The following is a 19,520-nucleotide window of genomic DNA, read 5'->3' on the forward strand; positions in this document are numbered from 1 at the left end:
CTGGTCTTGAACTCCTGACCTCAAGTGATCTACCCGCCTCAGCCTCCCAAAGTGCTGGGATCACAGGTGTGAGCCACTGTGCCCGGCCATATTAGTCCTTTTTAATAAAACGTCTTCCACCTGAAATCAGATCTCAGCTCTGCCACTGACTGTGTGACCCTGGACATTATCTAACCTCTTGACCCTTAGTGTCCTAGTCTCTAAGGTAGCAACAAAAGTGAAGCCTCCTCACGTGTGTTGTGGGGAGTCCCTGAGCTCATGCACGTGGTACGTTTGGTGCAGGCCCAGGGTTCAGGGACGTGACTGTTCTTGCAATAGAGCGTACGTGCCAACAGGAAGAAGTGCTTGCTTGTAAACACTTGGTTGGTTGAGCTTCTGTGAGCTCACTGTGTTATTTCTCTCCTGATATATTCTCTAGGCTCCCCAGAATTCCCTGCCCAAGAGACCCCTACCACATTCCCAGAAGAGGCACCCGCAGCGTCCCCAGCAGTGGCACAGAGCAGCAGCAGTGAGGAAGAGGCCAGAGAGGCTGGGTCCCCTGCTCAGGAGTTCAAGTATCAGAAGTCCCTTCCTCCCCGATTCCAGCGCCAGCAGCAGCAACAACAGCAGGTAAACAGATGAGATGGTAAAAGCCTGTGATAAACAGGCCTGAGTGCTCAGTAGATACTTCCCGTCACCATCCCCATGCCCACCTCCAACTTAGAAAAAGTCCAGAATACCCCTTATGTGCCCCCAAGACCAGTGGGGACTTCAGGAGTTTTACCTCAAAACTTGTTGACCTTGGTAGATCAGTCCCTGGCCATTATTTATTTCTCCAAGTGGTGGAGGTCCCTGGGAATGAATATAGCCCTTGTGGTTTATTGACCTTGTTTCCTGATATTGGTAAGGAACCTATTTAGTGCTGTATGCAGTGAGCTCCACTTTTCTAGTGTGCAGGCTGGTTGTTTTATTTCAGAGCAGCGCACCTTGGACATTCCTTAGAGGAATGGTGGTCCCGCCCTAGGATCCTCTCAAGGTGTAAGGGAGGCCCGTGAGCTGTTTGAAGAGCTGCCAGAGAGAGGCACGTCACCTTTGGGTTACGGACGTAGGTTTGCAGGTTTCAAGTTGGACAGCTCCCTTCCCGATGTTGCTGCTGAACTAGTTGTGCATGGCCTGGGACGGGTCAGGTACACCCCTCTCACCTATATTTCTTCATGTGTAAACCAGGAAGAATGAATACCTGCCTTTCAGCGTGGCAGAGCGTTTCATGCCATAACACCTATAAACTGGTTTATCGGTGTCACCGTTACTGACTTTTTATAAACTTTATTTTTTTATAAATTTTAAAAGGGACCTACTTTTTGTCGTAAAGAGCATGTGGTTAATGGTTGTAATTCCACCAATCTCTCCTAGTCCTGATGGTCTTGAAGCACTCATCAGCAATCGTGCCTACTAGAGTGGTAATAAGTGAAGGAACACAGCAATCAATACTGAGGAATAGTGCATTTTGTTGGGAAACTGAGGTGATACATAGACATTACTTAGTGCACACCAAACAGCAAGGTGTGCAGTAAATTATTACTAATATTAGCTTAAAATATTTCAAAACCTGTGTGCTGTGGAGAAACAAGCCAAGGACTTAAGGCTTTTCCCAGTATCTCACTTAATTACCTTTAAACTTCTCTGCTCAGCCTCTTCTCTCTTCTGGGCCCCTGGGAGCATTCCAGGAACTGTCTTTAATGTGATTTTAGAGCATGGGAGTGTAGGTGAGCACTGCGCAGTTACTCATGTTCGTGGGTTATAGAATTACTGATGGGGGAGAGCTCTGGAATTACTTGTGCCAAACCTAGCAGTGACAGTTGGCTAGGTAACTCCTTGGGGTGCGGAGGGAAGTGATGGGTAAGTCCTTCCTTAATAGAAGGAATTGTCAGGCGTGGTGGCCCACGTCTATAATCCCAGCACTTTGGGAGGCCGAGGCAGACGGATCACCTGAGGTCAGGAGTTCGAGACCAGTCTGACCAACATGGTGAAACATCATCTCTACTGAAAATACAAAAAGTAGCCAGATGTGGTGCTGTGCACCTGTAATCCGCTACTCAGGAGGCTGAGGCAGGAGAATCGCTTGAACCTGGGAGGTTGGAGGTTGCAATGAGCCGAGATCACACCACTGTACTCCAGACTGGGTGACAGAGCGAGGCTCCATCTCAAAAAAAGGAAGTCTGAAAGCACCAGGGCAGCCTGTCTAGTCATAATCGCTGGAAACCTAGGGTGTAGACAGGAAGAGGAGCTGGGAGATGGAGGCCCACAGCCTTTTCTGTGGACTGGGAGAGTGAATGACTCAAGTCTCTTGCTTGATGACCTATATTTATTGAGTGCTCTTAATAGGCACTGGGAGCACCAACAGAACCGTCCGGGGAATCAGCTCAGGATGTGCTGTAGACTGCCAGGCGGATTGGCCGCCTTTTTGTTTTCAGAATGGAAGGATGTGTGCTGGAGGCTGCTTGGGCGTCCTCAGAGTGTGAGGCAGCAGTGAGTCCTGCCTCAAGGCCAATTCAGGGTTCCTTTAGGAACGGGGTCACTGATGGGATAGAGCAGGGTCTGAAATGAACCCTCTTGAGTCAGGCAAGAGCCTTGATTTTGAATAGTTAACTGATACTTTCTCTTTACCCATTTGTGCAAATGTTCTGTATCCCGAGTGTGGTGCTGTGGGCAAGAGTGCACAGGGAGTCTCTTAGGGTTCGGTGAGGGTTACCAGCAGTCCAAACCATCAACTACTGTGAGTGCAACAAAGGAGCACTGGCTGTTCTGTGGGAGCAGAGAACTGGGGATCTGGTCTCGCCTGGGTGTAATGACAGGCTTCCTAGAGGATGTGTTGAAGCTGGAAACCTGGATTTAGGGATGGAGGGAAGAGGCGCTTACCTAGGGGCCCCAGTGTGTTCCCATGGCCTGAAGTGGTGGCAGGGATATATGGAGCAGAAAGCAGAGGGCCAGTCGTGCAAGGCAAAGCTAGAGAGGCAGACTGGGCAGTCACATGGGACCCAACCCTCACCCTAACCCCCATAGGTCACGAGTAGCCTCGTAGGATTTAGGCTGTCGGGTGGAGAGTGGTGGAGAACCACTGAAGGCTCTTTTGAGCTAGGGGTCGACCTATTGGGCGTGGGGTGTCTGTGTGAAAAGATCACCCTAGTCGAGGATGGAAAATGGATTGAAGAGGCCAGGAGGGAACCGGGAAGGGATGCTGGTATATTATTTAACCTCAGGTGGTAGCTGCAGACAAGGAGAGAAGTGGCCAGCGTCCAGACATTCTGTGGGAGGCTGCTGGTGGATTCCAGGAGTGTCTGATCTAAGTGAAAACCTAGCCTGTCTCGTGTACCACAGGCGCAAATGGGCCTCCATTGTGATAATGGCTTGGCTGTCCACCAGCCTTGGACAGGGACCTGAGCTTGCAAGCTGTAACACATTGGGGGCTCCCCCTTGAGCAGCTGCCCATCCCTCCCCTCCTTGGTCTTCTGTTCCAGGTGGGCTTTTTGTGCTGCCTGCTGGAAAGCTGGAAGGTGTGTGTTGGGTGCCATCTCAGCCCCCTGCCGCACCAGCCTGACCAAGACTCTCTCTTTGCGGGCAGGAGCAACTGTACAAGATGCAGCACTGGCAGCCGGTGTACCCCCCGCCATCCCATCCCCAGCGTACCTTTTACCCACACCACCCCCAGATGCTGGGCTTCGATCCCAGGTGGATGATGATGCCTTCCTACATGGACCCACGCATCACGCCCACTCGGACCCCAGTGGACTTCTACCCCTCCGCCCTGCATCCCTCAGGTAAGCACTGTGGCCTAATGGTCCATACCTGTATCACCCAGGATAGCGCGGTGGTCAAGGGTGTCATCTCGAGTTAAACAGATACACCTGGATTTTGGTCTGGCTCTTTGTCATGTACACGACTGGTCTGAATTTCAAAGGACTCGCTGGCAAAGTATAGGTACAATAATAGTTCTGTCATAAAGATTTGTCGGGAAGGTCGTGAAGATCGTGTATCAAATTGCTTTAATTAATTTTAGATTTCTGCTGTGTCGTTTTGTCCTTCTCATTCTTAATGTTCTTTGTGCTGTCTCTTTTTTCCTTGATTAGTCTTTCCCAAGGTTTGTCTATTGCCTTTTTAAAACCAGTTAGAGAAAAATTTTCAGATTGTTATATAATTCACTATATTGATGATATTTTATGTGCTGCAGAAACAAGAGAAAAATTAATTGACTGTTACACATTTCTACAAGCAGAGGTTGCCAACGCAGGACTAACAATAGCATCTGATAAGATCCAAACCTCTGCTCCTTTTCATTATTTAGGGATGCAGATAGAAAATAGGAAAATTAAGCCACAAAAAATAGAAATAAGAAAAGATACATTAAAAACATTAAATGACTTTCAAAAATTGCTAGGCGATATTAATTGGATTCGGCCAACTCTAGGCATTCCTACCTATGCCATGTCAAATTTATTCTCTATCCTAAGAGGAGATCCAGACTTAAATAGTAAAAGAATATTAACCCCAGAGGCAACAAAAGAAATTAGATTAGTGGAAGAAAAAATTCAGTCAGCGCAAATAAGTAGAATAGATCCTTTAGCCCCACTCCAACTTTTAATTTTTGCTTCCGCACTATCGGCCACACATTCTTCCCAAACTAAATCTTTTGATTCTCTGGAAATCTCCTTGGGGCAAGGTTTCCCTTTTGGCCTAAATTTTAATGATCTTTGATAAGAAAAGTCTTGTACGTAGTTTACCTGTGGTTTGAGTGACATTCCGCTTACCATGTGATAAGTAAATCTACTGGCGGGACTGACAGTAGGTACTTCTACCAACCAATTTTGGATAGCAGGCATTAAACATCCTGGTGCTCTCCCTAGGCAAATAGGAGGATAACAATACCCAATGGAAATATTTATCATCATTCCTTCTTCCTCCGGTTTGGCAGGGCAACGATCATCTGTGGGACCAGGTACCCACACACTATTATTAACATATACTTCAATAGGATTATCCAGTATTTGGGTTTCTTCATTACTGTATCTTATTTGGGTTTTATTTTAATAATGTCTGGTTTTTCTTTTCTTACTTCCTTTAAAATATCATACACTTAGTTTACTAATTTCTGGCTTTTAAGATTCTCTTTGTGGCACTAATTTCTAATGTAGTTGCTCTGTGGTCAGATAATACGGTCTGTGTGTTACAGACCAGAGGTCAGCAAACTTCTACAAATGACCAGATAGTAAGTCTTTTAGGCCCTGATCAACTAGTCAGTTTTGGTGTTGTAGGATGAAAACGGCCATAAATGATAGTAAGTGAGTGAACATGGTTGTTTTTTTCCATAAAACATTACTTATAAAAACCTGCAGCAGGCTGAGTTTTGTTTAATGACTGTAGTTTGCTGACCAACTCCTGACTTAGGTTGCTTGACATTTATTGGGTTTTCTCTGTAACCTCTTCTGTAGTGATTCTTTTTTAACATTCTACATTTGCCTGAAAAGACTGTATTCTCTGGTTGGAGATAGTCCATTAAGTTGAGCATGCTAATTGTGTTGTGCAAATGTCTTCTTCATTGCAACTTTTTGTCCCTTTGACCAGTTACTAAAAGGTGTTTTAAAATGTCCCACTATGATTATGGATTTGTCAAATCTTTGGGAGCCTGTCAATTTTTGCTGTGTCTATCTGGAGGCATACAGGTTTAGAATTTCTGTATCTTGTTCCTTCTATCCTTACGTAGTACCCTTGTTATCATTAATAGTGCTTTCTATCTTTATTGCCTACTTTGATAGCAATATAATAATTCTAGTTTTTTGTTGATAAGTATTTGAAGTCTTTTGTTCCAATTTTTACAGTTAGCTTCTTTGAATCCTTATTTTTTGGGAGCGTATCTTTGTATCTACAAGATGTGTATGGCTTTACCACTCTGAAAGTCTATGACTTTTAATTGCAAAAGTTGGTCCTTTTAGATTTATTTGGATTACTTTTATTATTGTTAGAGACAGAATCTTGCTCTGTCGCACAGGTTGGAGTGCAATGGTGCAATTTCAACTCACTGCAACCTCTGCCTCCTGGGTTCAAGCAATTCTCCTGTATCAGCCTCCTGAGTAGCTGGAATTACAGGCACCTGCCACCATGCCTGGCTGATTTTTTTTTGTATTTTTAGTAGAGACGGAGTTTCACTATGTTGGCCAGACTGGTCTCGAACTTGACTGACCTCAAGTGATCTGCCTGCCTTGGCCTCCCAAAGGGTTACAGGCACGAGCCACCACGCCCAGCCTTATTGGGATTATTATATTTAGATTTTCCAACTATGATATTTCATGCATTCCATTCTTATTCTTCTCTTTCTATACCGTTTCTTCTTATTCCTGCCTTTTCTTGGTCCTATTCTTGCTTTTCTTTTGCTTCTACATTTCATTTCTATATGTTAGTGGTTACATGAACATTCTAACATGCACCTTCAACTTAGCAAAGTATTTGGGGAGGTAGAAAGTCTTTGTCCCTTAAACCCCCATGAAAGTAGGCATGTGAGTCTGAATTCCTGGGAGGGGGACAGTTGTTTCCCTGCCCTGGTCCAGGCCAGACAGACCACCAGTCTGTTCCCGGTAGTAAAGTGCATATGTCTGTCTAATGTGCCTTTTGAGGATGTGGCCCTTTTGGGTCTTTGTTTTAAACCGTGTCTCAGTTGTATCTCCCTGCCCTGTCTAGAAAGACTTCATCCCCTGTCCTGTGAGTGTTGAGGACCAGGCCCGTATCTGACAAATGTGCTTTTCTTGCCCGCTTCCTTGGACCTCACAGGTCTTTGAACCAGGCAAGGTGCATGCGTGTGCGCCTTCAGAGGTCCTCCGGTCAGGAAAGATTAAGAGCCCTGTGGTGTGTGGGTGGGTGGGGTGCTGTATCCACGGGGCAGTCAGGGTAACTGTTGACTTCTTTGGGCCTTTGGTTGAGCCTGAGATTGGAGCAGGGCTTTCTAAATGAGATGATGTAGATCAGTCTTTGCCTTCTTCAGGACTGATGAAGCCCATGATGCCCCAAGAGTCCCTCAGTGGGACAGGCTGTCGCTCTGAGGATCAGAACTGTGTGCCCCCACTCCAAGAAAGAAAAGTGACCCCCATCGATTCACCCCCTGTGTGGAGCCCAGAGGGCTACATGGCACTGCAGAGCAAGGGCTACCCGCTCACGCACCCGAAGTCGAGCGACACCTTGGCTATGGACATGCGTGTCAGGTGAGATGAAGCCTGGTCCTGCTGCCTTGCCACTGAAGGAAGATTCCAGGTCCGAATCGAGAGGTCCTGGGATGAGCTACCATCCTAATCCACAGGGCCCTGGTATGAGCTACCATCCCAGGAGACACTGCCCACGGGAGACCTGCTGTTTTGAAGGGACTCGTGGTTCCTTTGGGGAAGGAGAGTGTGAGGAGGATTGCTTGAATGCTTTGTGCAAGAGGCTCTTTTCAGATGGCGAGACTTAAGGTGAAGGAGAAGTCCTGGGGTCATCAAACCCTGGGCACAGGGTAGGTGGGTGGGGGCTTTACAAGGCAGGTGAGGTCCAGAGCATGGGTCTTGGCTCTTCTGTGGAAGTAAACAGAGTTAGCCCTGCCACCCCCATGGCCCCAGACTCTTCACGGCCTCCCAGGCTCCAGCTTGCTCTTTGACCCGGAGGATTGCCCGGCTCCTCTGTCTGGAGGGGGCCCGCCGCACCCACCCAGCGGCCACGACAGTCTTCACTCTCATGGACTCCAGGGGCCACCGACCAATTCATGGCCTGGCATTTCTGAGACGTGTTTAAAGATAGAGCAAATGTTGGTGCTTATGTGTGTTTTGTTTTTTTTTTCCCTATCTTTTTTAAAAAGTTTTTTTTTTTTTTTTTTTTTTTTCTTTTTAAAACTAAGCTCTGTGTTCAGCATGGAAACCAGGAACCAGGCTCCAATCACATTGACTGATTTTTCTGGTTCCTTTTCAGGAATGAAAGCTCTTTCTCTGCCTCACTCGGAAGGGCAGGGGGCGTAAGTGCCCAGCGCGATCTCTTTGAGGAGAGAGGGGAGGAGTACTTGAGTGCTTTTGACAAGAAGGCCCAAGCAGACTTTGACAACTGTATCTCTTCTCAAAGAATAGGCCAGGAGCTTTTGTTTCCACCCCAAGAAAATGTTCAGGAAGCGGGTGCTCCTGGGGGTCACACCCAAAACCTCAGGTGTTCCCCATTGGAGCCTGACTTTGTCCCAGATGAGAAAAAGCCAGAGTGTGGCAGCTGGGATGTTAGCCACCAGCCAGAGACCGCTGACACAGCCCATGGTGTTGAGCAGGAGACACCCCGGGAGGGGACGGCCTTTAACATCTCCTGGGACAAGAATGGGAGCCCCAACAAACAGCCGTCCTCGGAGCCTGAATGGACTCCTGAGCCCCGGAGCTCCAGCAGCCAGCACCCGGAGCAGACGGGCAGGACCCGGAGGTCGGGACCCATCAAGAAACCAGTCCTGAAAGCCCTCAAGGTAGAAGACAAGGAGAAGGAGCTCGAGAAGATTAAGCAGGAGCTAGGGGAGGAGAGCACCCGGCTGGCCAAGGAGAAGGAGCAGAGCCCCACGGCCGAAAAGGACGAGGACGAAGAGAATGACGCCTCTCTGGCCAATTCCTCCACCGCCACTTTGGAGGACAAAGGCCCTGGCCATGCCACTTTTGGCCACGAGGCCACCAAATTTGAAGAGGAGGAGAAACCTGACAAGGCCTGGGAAACCAGACCCCCACGAGAGTCCAGCGATGTTCCCCCCACAAAGAGAAATAACTGGATCTTTATTGATGAGGAACAAGCCTTTGGGGTCAGAGGGCAGGCCCGGGGCCGGGGCCGTGGTTTCCGAGAGTTCACTTTTCGTGGTCGGCCTGCCGGCGGAAACGGGAGCAGCCTCTGCGGCGGGGGGGTCCTGGGTGCCCGCAGCATCTACTGCAGCAGCCAGCGCAGCGGCCGTGGCCGGGGCCTGCGAGAGTTTGCCCGGCCAGAGGACTGCCCCAGAGCCAAGCCCCGACGGAGAGTTGCCAGTGAGACCCATAGTGAGGGCTCAGAGTATGAAGAACTTCCCAAGCGCCGCCGGCAGAGGGGCTCCGAGAACGGGAATGAAAGCTCGCTCCTGGAGAGGGAGGAGAGCGCCTTGAAGAAAGGCGACTACAGAGATTCTTGGCGGTCCAACAAGGTGTGCTCCGAGGACCATAGCGGTCTAGATGCCAAGAGCCGAGGCCCTCGGGCCTTTGGGCGAGCCCTCCCTCCCCGGCTGAGCAATTGCGGGTATGGACGGAGAACCTTCGTCTCCAAAGAGTCACCCCACTGGCAGAGCAAAAGTCCAGGCAGCCCTTGGCAGGAATATGGCCCTTCCGACACGTGCGGATCCCGGCGAGCTACAGACAGAGACTATGTCCCGGATTCCTACAGACACCCTGACGCGTTTGGTGGCAGGGGCTTCGAGGACAGCCGCTCAGAGGACAAGAGGTCCTTCTTCCAAGATGACCACGTGGCGGATTCTGAAAATGCAGAGAACCGGCCCTTCAGGAGAAGGCGCCCCCCACGCCAAGATAAGCCCCCTCGCTTCCGGCGCCTCCGGCAAGAGCGGGAGTCCCTGGGCCTGTGGGGACCCGAGGAGGAGCCCCACCTGCTGGCAGGTCAGTGGCCAGGCAGACCCAAACTGTGTTCTGGGGACAAGAGTGGCACTGTGGGCCGCAGGTCCCCTGAGCTCTCCTACCAGAACTCCTCCGATCACGCCAATGAGGAGTGGGAGACGGCCTCCGAAAGCAGCGACTTCAGCGAGCGGCGGGAGCGGCGGGAAGGCCCCGGGTCTGAGCCTGACTCCCAGGTAGACGGTGGCCTGTCGGGGGCCAGTTTGGGTGAGAAGAAGGAGCTGGCCAAGAGGAGCTTCTCCAGCCAGAGACCACTGGTTGACAGACAGAGCCGAAAGCTGGAGCCGGGAGGGTTTGGGGAGAAGCCCGTTAGGCCAGGTGGTGGCGACACCTCCCCTCGCTGTGAGAGCCAACAGAATGGGACGCCTTTGAAAGTCAAAAGGTAAAACAGACACCATCTGGGCCCTTTTTGTTGTTGTGTTCTGTTCTCAGCAGCACTGAGTTCACGCATGCATGCCGCCATGTGTCGGGGCCCGTCTGTGCGCGTCTTCATCACCTGCCCCCGCATTGCCCATCTGCTTTTCTCGTGGTGGTGTTATTGTGGCTAGAGCCCCCCAACCCCCCTCCGCAGTGGTGCTCTGAGGCCGCTGTCCAGCACCTGGCCTGGGAGTCCAGGAATGTGTCCCTGCGTGTGTCCCTGGAGCCCCGCCGAGGGGCCGCTGCAACGAGGAGCATTGCCTGTGCACAGTGCCAGGTGCCGGTCAGTCCACCAGAGTCCTCTACTCCGGAGTTGCTGCCAGGCAGCATCCTAGGGGGCATCACTGCCCTCGTGGCTGCATGGAAGTGGCTCTTCCCAGGTGGTTCTGCTTCTCCACTGTGAGAAGATGTGGCCCCACGGTGGGGTTGCCACCTCAGCATGGCAGGAGCCCAGCAAGTGCAGAGGGGAGCAGGCTGTGCATGGTCTGGCGAGTACCTCTTCCACAGCCAGGGGCATTTGGGTGATGACCTCTGCTCAGGGACCAGGAGAGGGTCCCCTGCACAGTCTGGGTTGACTGCGTGTGGCTTGTAGCTCAGACAGGGAGGTACAGGGGCTGCTGAGGCCTTCCCTGTCTTCAGCATACTGAGGAAGACGGCTTCACACCTCCACCCTCCTTAGAATTGAAGGCAGAGAAATTCCCAGAGGAGGAGCCACAGGGAACACTGACTCTTTCAGGTGGCATCTAATCTAGCTTTCCAGGTGCTAGAGGCCGACCCTTGGCTTCACCTCAGTTTTATGCCCCAAGGGCCCTCTGGCAGGGCAGTCCTGGAGAGGAGCAGAAATACTGGCGGCTCTGTTCCAAGCACATTCCCCTTGACTCTCTGCCCCCTGCACTCTCTGAACATAGTGTGTGGGAGAGCCCTGGGGAGCAGAAGGTGACAGAGCCACTTTCCCCAGGAGCAGGCAGAGCCAGCGGGGGCAGCCTTCCACGTGTGTTTGCACACGGACATGGATGCACTGTGGCCAGCCAGCCACTCCTCCCTACCCGAGGAGTCAGCGAGAGGAAGTGGACCTAGATCAGGGTGCCAGGATTGTGTGTAGGCAGTGTGCACGTGCATTGTTTTCCCTCCTTCCACAGCCTCTGGTTAACAAGATCCTCTTTCCCTTACAGATCCCCAGACGAGGCCTTGCCTGGAGGTCTTAGTGGCTGCAGCAGTGGGAGTGGCCACTCCCCCTATGCCCTGGAGCGGGCAGCCCATGCCAATGCTGACCTTCCCGAAGCCTCCAGTAAGAAGGCAGAGAAGGAGGCCAAGTTGGCTGCTCCGAGGGCAGGTGAACAGGGAGAGGCCATGAAACAGTTTGACCTGAACTATGGAAGTAAGTCGTCCTCACATCTTCAGGGGAAAGAACTCAGGTGGAACCAGGGGCCGGGCAGTCCTCGGGCCTCCGGAGTTTGCCTTTGCACTGAGTACCGTAGCTTTCGGGAACAGCTCGCCAGGCACTGGGCTGGATTCTGGGGCTGTAGAGTTGAGCAGAGTAGGTAGGATTCCCACGGGTGTTGCTCACAGCCTGTTGAATCCCCGTGACACCCTGTGGCTTCCGCGTTTTAAAGAGAGGAAGCCTGGGGCTTAGAGGTGTTCGGTGGTGTGTCCAAGGTCGCAGAGCTGGGGTTTAAGCCCTTTGTGTGTTCTCTCAGTTGTGCCCTTGGACCTCTTTGGTTTGGGATAACGTTTTAGATCAGAGGTGGCCTGAGAAAGGTGCAGAAGTCCTGTCCAGGTTTCTGTTGAGCTTGACGCTAGATCTTAGGCGCCTGTTGAATTGGGTTGTTCTTGCCTCCTGGTGAATGGAAATACTGTTCCTTCTCGTGAAATCTTGGTTCAGGTGCCATCATCGAAAATTGCGGGTCCAGTCCCGGGGAGGAGAGTGAGGTGGGTTCTATGGTGGGCGAAGGCTTCATCGAAGTCCTGACCAAGAAGCAGCGCCGCCTGCTGGAGGAAGAGAGAAGAAAGAAGGAGCAGGCCGTGCAGGTGAGGGGTTGGGGGGCGGGGCATGGGGCGGGAGGGCAGGCTGGCAGATGCCCAGGAAACCCAGAGCCAGAGAGTAAGGGAGTTCTCGGTCAAGCGCAAGGTGGCAGAGAGGAAGACAGTATTTAGCAAGCACACATTGTCTCCCCATGCCTGCTATTACCAAGGCCCTTCTATCAAAGTAGGACTAGGTGGTGGCATCACTGTTATGCAGAGGAAGAAACTGAGTCTTGAAGAGGGTAACTTGTCTAGGGTGATAATAGTGGAAACTTGTCCAAGCCAGGATGCAGACCTCCGTCAGCTCCCGGCTCCTCCTCCCTCCCCACTCCTCATTCCTGAGTGGGATGAGATTTGTCTCCCTGAAGTCACGTGGATCATGAACCCTGTACTAAAATGGAGTCAGGGCTGGACCCACACACAGGTCACGGTCCATTGGCCTTTCAGGTCTTTCCTGGGGGGTGCTTTGCTTGGCATCGCAGTTCTGCTTGAGTTTTTGGGAGACGAGCATCCCACACGTCTCTGGAGCATTTTCAGGTGGTGTGATTTTGGTACCTGGGACACTTATCCTGAGGAGAATTTATCAGTCTTTGTGCCTTAAGCTAGACTACAGCACCCTTTCTTCCCCTCAGGTGCCTGTCAAAGGTCGAGGCCTTTCCTCCCGTATTCCTCCTCGGTTTGCGAAAAAGCAGAACAACTTATGTCTGGAGCAAGGTGACGTGACCGTGCCTGGCAGCAGCCTGGGCACTGAGATCTGGGAGAGCAGCAGCCAGGGTGAGAGTTGGGGGATGTGACCCCAGCTGTGGTGTCCAAGGTCACATTACGGACCGGGTTTGCTTCTTGGGGAGGATCCTGCTTTTGAGCTATGAATATAGATGGAGTAGTGCCTGTTTGCTGGGTTCCGCTGCTGAGCTAGTGCTGAATGCCATCTGAGCGATTTGCTGCTGCAGCCCCCAAACAGATACACAGTTTTCCTTGCCTAAAATTTGGTAGAAGAGCAGAGCATTCATTACGTCCAGCAGTGTGGAAAAGGATGGCCTCTGGAGCTGAGATCGCGCACTAGTGGGCCTGGCCTTCTTTGTTGGTTGTCATTTTCTCCCACTAACTTACGGAAGAGAAGCAAGTGACTGAGAGACCAGCAGCAAGAGTTCAGGAGCTCTCTTCTGTGCTGTGCACCCTTTCTTAACATGAGGAAGGCTCTGGAAACTCCTTCCTGAATGCTCTTCTGGAAAGGCAAACTGAGACCAGAAGAGGGTGTACGTTAGTTTTTAGAAAATTCGTTGCCCTGAAAGCTTTTTTTTTTTTTAATTCTATATCAAATGTAATTTTTCTGGGTATTTTTCCTTGTAAAATAAAAAGCTATTTTCAAAGAATAGGTTATTCTTGAGGCTTACGTGAGCCAGGAGCCTGCACTGTTAGCCCAGAGGGTGCATAGATGAATAAAGTAAGGACATTTGACATTCATAGCTCGGGCCCATGAGAGGATCTCGGAGAGGTCACCTAGTGCCAGCTCAGTTTTCTGCAAAGCAGCTGAGGCTTTAGAGGGAAGAGACTTGACTCAGGGGACTCCAGGGTCATAGGACAAGCACCCGAGACACTGAGTTCTGGGCCTTGGTTCTTTCACTGTTTCCACATAGCTTGTCCTCATGTGCTCGGTGAAAACGTGAAAACTTTGGTTCTTGTAAACTGCAAAATAATATTCGACATGCCCAGCTTTGATGGAAAGGGAGCACAATCCTTTGATAAAACATCAATAACGCTACATTTGGTAGTGACTGAGTGACAGGTGTCATAGTATTGATGTCCAAAAATGCCCAGGCGCCAGATTGGTTGAGCTGCCAGATGTGAGTCAGATGTGACTCTCAGGTGTGAGTCATCATCCCCTTTTGTCAGATCTTTTCCTCCAGAATTCTGCAGGGTCTCATTGGTTCCTCAGACCAGGGGTTGTGTCCAAGGATGGCTTCAGAGAGCCCTTGGATATTAAAATAGCATGTGAAAGGATTTTTGTTTTGTTTTGTTTTGTTTTTAAGATGGGGTCTCACTATGTTGCCCAGGCTGGACTTGAACCTCTGAGTTAAAGCAATCCTTCTGTCTCAGTCTCCTGAGTAGCTGGGATTGCAGATATGTGCCCCCACCCCCTGCTAGCATGTCAACTTTTGCATGCATATCTATTTTTCTGGGCTCAGGATCCAGGGCCACTCAAGAAGTGGTCTGTGAGCTTAAAAAATTTTAGTAATACCCACTTGGATCTTTCAGAGACTCTGTAGAAGCCACCAACTTTGGCCAGGAGTGGTGGCTCACACCTATAATCCCAGCACTTTGGGAGGCCAAGGCGTGAGGATCACTTGAGATCAGGAGTTCAAGACTAGCAACAGAGTGAGACCCTGTCTCTATTGTTTTAAAAAAAGAGAAAGAAGGCCAGGGACATTGGCTCACGCCTGTAATCCCAGCACTTTGGGAGGCCGAGGCAGGCAGATCACGAGGTCAGGAGATAGAGACCATCCTGGTTAACACAGTGAAATCCTGTCTCTACTAAAAATACAAAAATAAAAATTAGCCGGGCGTGGTGGCGGGCGACTGTAGTCCCAGCTACTCGGGAGGCTGAGGCAGCAGAATCGTGTGAACCTGGAGGGCAGAGCTTGCAGTGAGCGGAGATCGCGCCACTGCACTCCAGCCGGGGCGACAGAGCGAGACTCCGTCTCAAAAAATAGAAAGAAAGAAAGATATATTTTTAAATTAAAAAAAAAAGAAGCTACCAACTTTTAGAAATAATGTAAGTGAAAGGAAGTGTGAGCATAGCAGAAATAGCAACAGAGAATCCAGATGGGCAGGAGTGAGGGCCCTGCCCTACTCACCCTCTCCCGTAATGAGTGAGATGCTGAGAAACACGTTGGGTGAGGATGTGGAAAGTTGGGTAAGACTGTCAGACCAGCTCTTCCACGTCACCGCTGTTCACTGGGTGTCACAGGTAGGGGGCTGGGGTCAGGGGTGCAGGGGAGGCAGGGGAGTTGGATTTCTACAAGACATGTCTATGCTTGTTCTTTAAGAGCTCATAAACTTGTATTTCTCTAGTTTGATGCTCTTTGATGCCCTGACTCTGTCTCCCTCCCCTGGCAGCTCTCCCTGTGCAGGCCCCAGCCAACGACTCCTGGAGGAAAGCTGTCACTGCCTTCAACAGCACCGAGACTGGCTCCGCGGAGGTGAGTGTGACTGCTGCCCGCATGCTGCTCCTGGGATGAGTGTGAGCTCACCATCCAGACAGCCGGCCTGCCATGGATCTGTGCATCCAACCCAACCAAGCCCCTGCCACCGCAGCTGAGCTTGGAATTAGGTTGTTTCCATGGGGCCAAGCTCATCAGTGTTTTTCCGTCTTGATTTCTGGCCTGTACATGGGGTGTGCATGAGCAGGAGAAAGAGAAAAGGGGTAACAAGGGAGGACCCAACGCTGGGTGGGTAGAGGGATTCAGGGCCGCCTCTGAACTGGCGTCAGCAGCCATGTAGTCTGGTGTGGGTCACAAGCAAGATGGGTATGGCAGCCTCGGTCTGGGGCCTGCAGAAGATTCTGTGGTCACAAGCTCTGTCGGGGTTGGTGTGTTTGGCCACATGTAAGTTGTCAGGCATCCTCAGCAGGGCAGGATCAAGATCAGGACCAGACTTGGCAAGGGGCATGCAGCTGGTATAGACAAGTCTGTGTGCCACACACAGTTTTACTCTCTGGATAATCGAGTTGGGAATTTGAGGCTATAACCCATTTTGTGCTCTGCACAGCAGGGTTTTAAGAGCAGCCAGGGAGATAGTGGCGTTGACTTGAGCGCCGAGTCTCGGGAGTCGTCTGCGACCTCCTCACAGCGCAGCTCCCCGTATGGGACTCTGAAGCCAGAGGAGATGAGCGGGCCTGGCCTGGCGGAACCCAAGGTTGACAGCCACAAGGAGCAGGCCCCAAAGCCATCTGAGCAGAAGGTAACCTGGACGTTCCAGTCACAGTGGCCAGGGCCTGGGCGGAAGGGGCCATCGTCTCGTCGTCTTCCTCAATTCCTGTGACAGTAGAAGCTGGAGAGAGTGGTCATTCCAGTCTGTGTCTCCACCTCTCTGCTTTTTTATCAAGGATTCAGAACAAGGCTCTGGACAGAGCAAGGAGCACAGACCAGGACCCATCGGCAACGAGCGTTCTCTGAAAAACAGGAAGGGCTCAGAGGGGGCCGAGCGGCTGCAAGGGACTGTGGTCCCGCCTGTTAACGGGGTGGAGATTCACGTGGACTCCGTGCTGCCTGTGCCACCCATTGAATTTGGAGTCAATCCAAAAGTGAGGCTTTGTTTTCTTGCTTGCTTTTTTTACTTTTTATTTTTGGTACTTGGAGAGGTTGGGGGCTCAGACAGGATTATCTCCTAGAAAGAATAGAAGGACGGGAGCCAAGCACTCTTCCAGCGGCTAGAGTGTTGGTATGGAGTCCTGCACGTGGCCAGTGCTCTGTTGAGTTGCTTTAAAGATTGCTTCACTGACACCAGACAGGCCAGTGATCTTCCCTGTTTCTGTCAGGCCACCCAAGGGACAGGGGGAAAGGAGCGGAGCTGGCGTCCTGTCTCCTGTGCCATGGGAAGCCTCTGGCCATCTCGCTCATGTGTGGCTCCAGTGAATGCTGCTCAGTGGAGTTTTTGAGTCACGGAAACTGCATCACGTTAATGTGTGCCTCTGGGGAATGGAGAGCCAGGAGGATCTCAGTGGGCTGTGTGGCTTATTTTTTTTATTTATTTTTTTTTCTCCAGGACTCCGATTTCAGCTTGCCACCTGGTTCTGCCTCTGGTCCTGCTGGGAGTCCGGTTGTTAAACTTCAGGATGCCTTGGCCAGTAATGTAAGTTCACACTTCCACTTCTGGCTGCACTCGCTGCTTGGGGCTGGCAGGCCCTGGGCGAAGGAGACAGCACACGTATTTCAGGTGACCTGGGCTGGCACGTGACTCAGTTGCTAGCAGCTCCATGTCCTTAAAAGGTGCTTAAATGTTCCTGCCGAGGTTTTGTGACCTTCCAATGGGGATCGTATAGTTCCTAAGGTCTGGTTTATTTGGCTCTTTGGTTCCATTGTCTCCTCTGTGCCAGGTGCGAGCCCATACTCAGGCTGCCTTTTCCGTGGCCAGGGGTAAGGGGCACACAGATTGAGTAGGAGAGCCCTCCTCAGGAGGCCCCATCTCACCATCCAAGGGTCCCTGCCACCTGCGATCTGTTGTGATCCAGAAGACCTCCTGGCGCTCCACCGTGGGCTCAGGAGCTGGCAGTTGCATCTGTTGTGGCCACTCGGGGCTGTGGCCGAGGCTGCTGCAGTGACGTCTGGTTCACTGCTCTGTCCTCACCGCCTGCAGGGGTTGGTGCTAGTGCATATGTTGAATGAATGAGTATCATTTGGGCAGCATTTCCCAGAGGATTCCAAGGAATGTGAGTGCTGTACAATATTCACAGGTGTTGAATGAAAAAAAATGTGGAAGTGCTGGGCTCTACAAGGTTCTTTACTCTGACAGTCTACAGTCCCTATCATGTGTGGATGGACACCGGGGATCTGCAGGAGGCGGGGGGCACTGTTGCATTTTCAACCTGTTACCAGAGCCCTCTTTCACTGTCTGCTGAGGGGCACAGCCTTCCTTGTCTGGCCCAAGGCATCTGCAGGCCAGGTGACAGGTGCCTTCTGAACCAGGTGCTTGCGTGCAGGCAGCCAGTCCATACTTATACTACTGGGACATGGCTCTCCCTGTCTGGAGGGCACCATGGAGTGTGGATATGGGGGTGGCTCTCTGCAGACTTGTGTGGAGGAAACTGATGGAGGCAGCCATCTCAAGGAGATCAGTCGTGGTCTTGGCTGCCATCAGTTTCATCTGGGTGGTCTTGGCTACATGTGGCCAATACTGAAGATGCATTTGGACAATTCATAGATGCTGCTGGGCACTGTAGGTGCTTTTGGGCAAAGCCACAGATGGGTTTGGGCAAGTCATAGATGGCATTTGGACGAGCCTTGAGTGTGTTCAGGCGAGCCATGGGTGGGGTTGGGCAAAGCCGTCTCTGTGCCTGTTTGTGTTCCATGGTTTCTTTTTCCTCCTCTCCAGGCAGGGTTAACACAGAGTATCCCCATCCTGCGGCGGGACCATCACATCCAGAGGGCCATTGGTCTCTCCCCAATGTCCTTCCCCACTGCCGACCTTACTCTGAAGGTAACACCAGCCCTGAGCTGGGCGAGGGCCCACCCAGTACCTTAGCTTACAAAGAGGCAGAAGGGAGGAGTCCCTGAACCCCCGAAAGCTTAGATCGGTGCTGCCCACTGCCATCATGATAGTAATTTTTATCCCTCCCCCACCCTTGCTTCTGAAGATGGAGTCTGCGCGCAAGGCTTGGGAAAACTCCCCCAGTTTGCCGGAGCAGAGCTCTCCAGGCGGCGCTGGCTCAGGCATCCAGCCTCCATCCTCTGTGGGTGCCTCCAGCGGCGTCAACTACAGCTCCTTCGGTGGAGTGTCCATGCCACCCATGCCTGTGGCCTCTGTAGCACCTTCTGCTTCTATGCCAGGTATCTCATCCCCTGAGCCAGGCCTTGGGGTCCTTCTCCATGTATTATCAAGAGAAACGGATTAACAGCCCCGAACACCACCTCTTGGCCTTGTCTTAAGTAGCAGGTAGAAGTAGCAACTTGTTTTTAGGCCGAGTGGCCATAGCTCCCCTGTGCTGCAGGTAATGTGCACGTTCTGCTTCTCCGTGCTGGGAAACAGAACCGGGGGACGACAGCGAGGCACTCCTGCCTACTGGTGAGAGGAGCGAGCAAAGGCTTGGCTTTGAGTCAGACCTGGGTTACATGCTGAAGCTGTGCTGCCTCGGCTGATGATCAGCTCTCGCTGAGCCACAGCGTCCTCCTCTCTTAAATGAAACGGGGGCAATGACATTGTTCCATGAGGTGGCCACACCCGTGAAGCCAGGTCTTACTGGAAAGGGCTTTGTATCAACAGAGCCCTTAGTCACTGGCAGCTGTTTTTGTCCTGACTGCTACCATCCTTGTCATGTGTCGATGCCCCCAAGGGAAAGTGTGGGGGTTTTGAGGGCCCAGCTGCCAGTCTCAGTGATGTAATCCCAATAGATCCTTCTGACCCTCCACTGTGGACTCAATAGCAGGGAGATGAAGAGGACAGTGACTGAGAGACCAAGGCAGCCCTGGTTAAAGTAGAATGTCACTTCGAGTGTCTGGGGCAGTTGATGAGTGGGAGGTGGGAAGGGTAGGCCAGAGCCCACCTGCCTCCTCCCACCTCCTAGGTCTGACGCTGCATCCTCCCTGGGTTCCCTGAGGTGTGTGCCAGGCGTGTTGTGAGCAGGCGCATGCTTCAGGCACACAGGGAACCGAGCAGCCTCTGTACACACGCCCTTGTCCGTCCGCACTGACTCTCCTGGGTAGAGCA

The 19,520-nt window shown here is 51.6% G+C and overlaps 1 protein-coding gene and 1 non-coding gene across 13 annotated transcripts in view; both read left to right on the forward strand.

Annotated features, from left to right (window-relative positions):
• PRRC2B (proline rich coiled-coil 2B) overlaps positions 1–19,520 on the forward strand; it is a 128,560-nt gene that overhangs the window by 94,906 nt on the left and 14,134 nt on the right. For 9 of the 12 annotated variants that reach the window (XM_008005896.3, XM_073022024.1, XM_073022026.1 and 6 more), the window contains exons 13-25: positions 419–609; positions 3,602–3,797; positions 7,010–7,226; positions 7,963–10,041; positions 11,249–11,454; positions 11,959–12,104; positions 12,731–12,872; positions 15,216–15,298; positions 15,867–16,058; positions 16,204–16,401; positions 16,863–16,949; positions 18,189–18,293; positions 18,451–18,643. In XM_008005896.3, coding sequence (XP_008004087.2) covers positions 419–609; positions 3,602–3,797; positions 7,010–7,226; positions 7,963–10,041; positions 11,249–11,454; positions 11,959–12,104; positions 12,731–12,872; positions 15,216–15,298; positions 15,867–16,058; positions 16,204–16,401; positions 16,863–16,949; positions 18,189–18,293; positions 18,451–18,643 — 4,035 coding nt within the window. The remainder of the gene's footprint in view (positions 1–418; positions 610–3,601; positions 3,798–7,009; positions 7,227–7,962; positions 10,042–11,248; positions 11,455–11,958; positions 12,105–12,730; positions 12,873–15,215; positions 15,299–15,866; positions 16,059–16,203; positions 16,402–16,862; positions 16,950–18,188; positions 18,294–18,450; positions 18,644–19,520) is intronic. The other 3 variants (XM_037994033.2, XM_037994037.2, XM_037994039.2) reach the window with 2 other exon arrangements.
• On the forward strand, positions 19,182–19,267 carry LOC119622355 (small nucleolar RNA SNORD62). The gene has a single exon (XR_005239009.1). It is a non-coding gene; the product is annotated as a small nucleolar RNA SNORD62 (small nucleolar RNA).

Source organism: Chlorocebus sabaeus, chromosome 12 (genome assembly GCF_047675955.1).
Source record: "Chlorocebus sabaeus isolate Y175 chromosome 12, mChlSab1.0.hap1, whole genome shotgun sequence".
NCBI classification, from domain to species: Eukaryota; Metazoa; Chordata; class Mammalia; order Primates; family Cercopithecidae; genus Chlorocebus; species Chlorocebus sabaeus.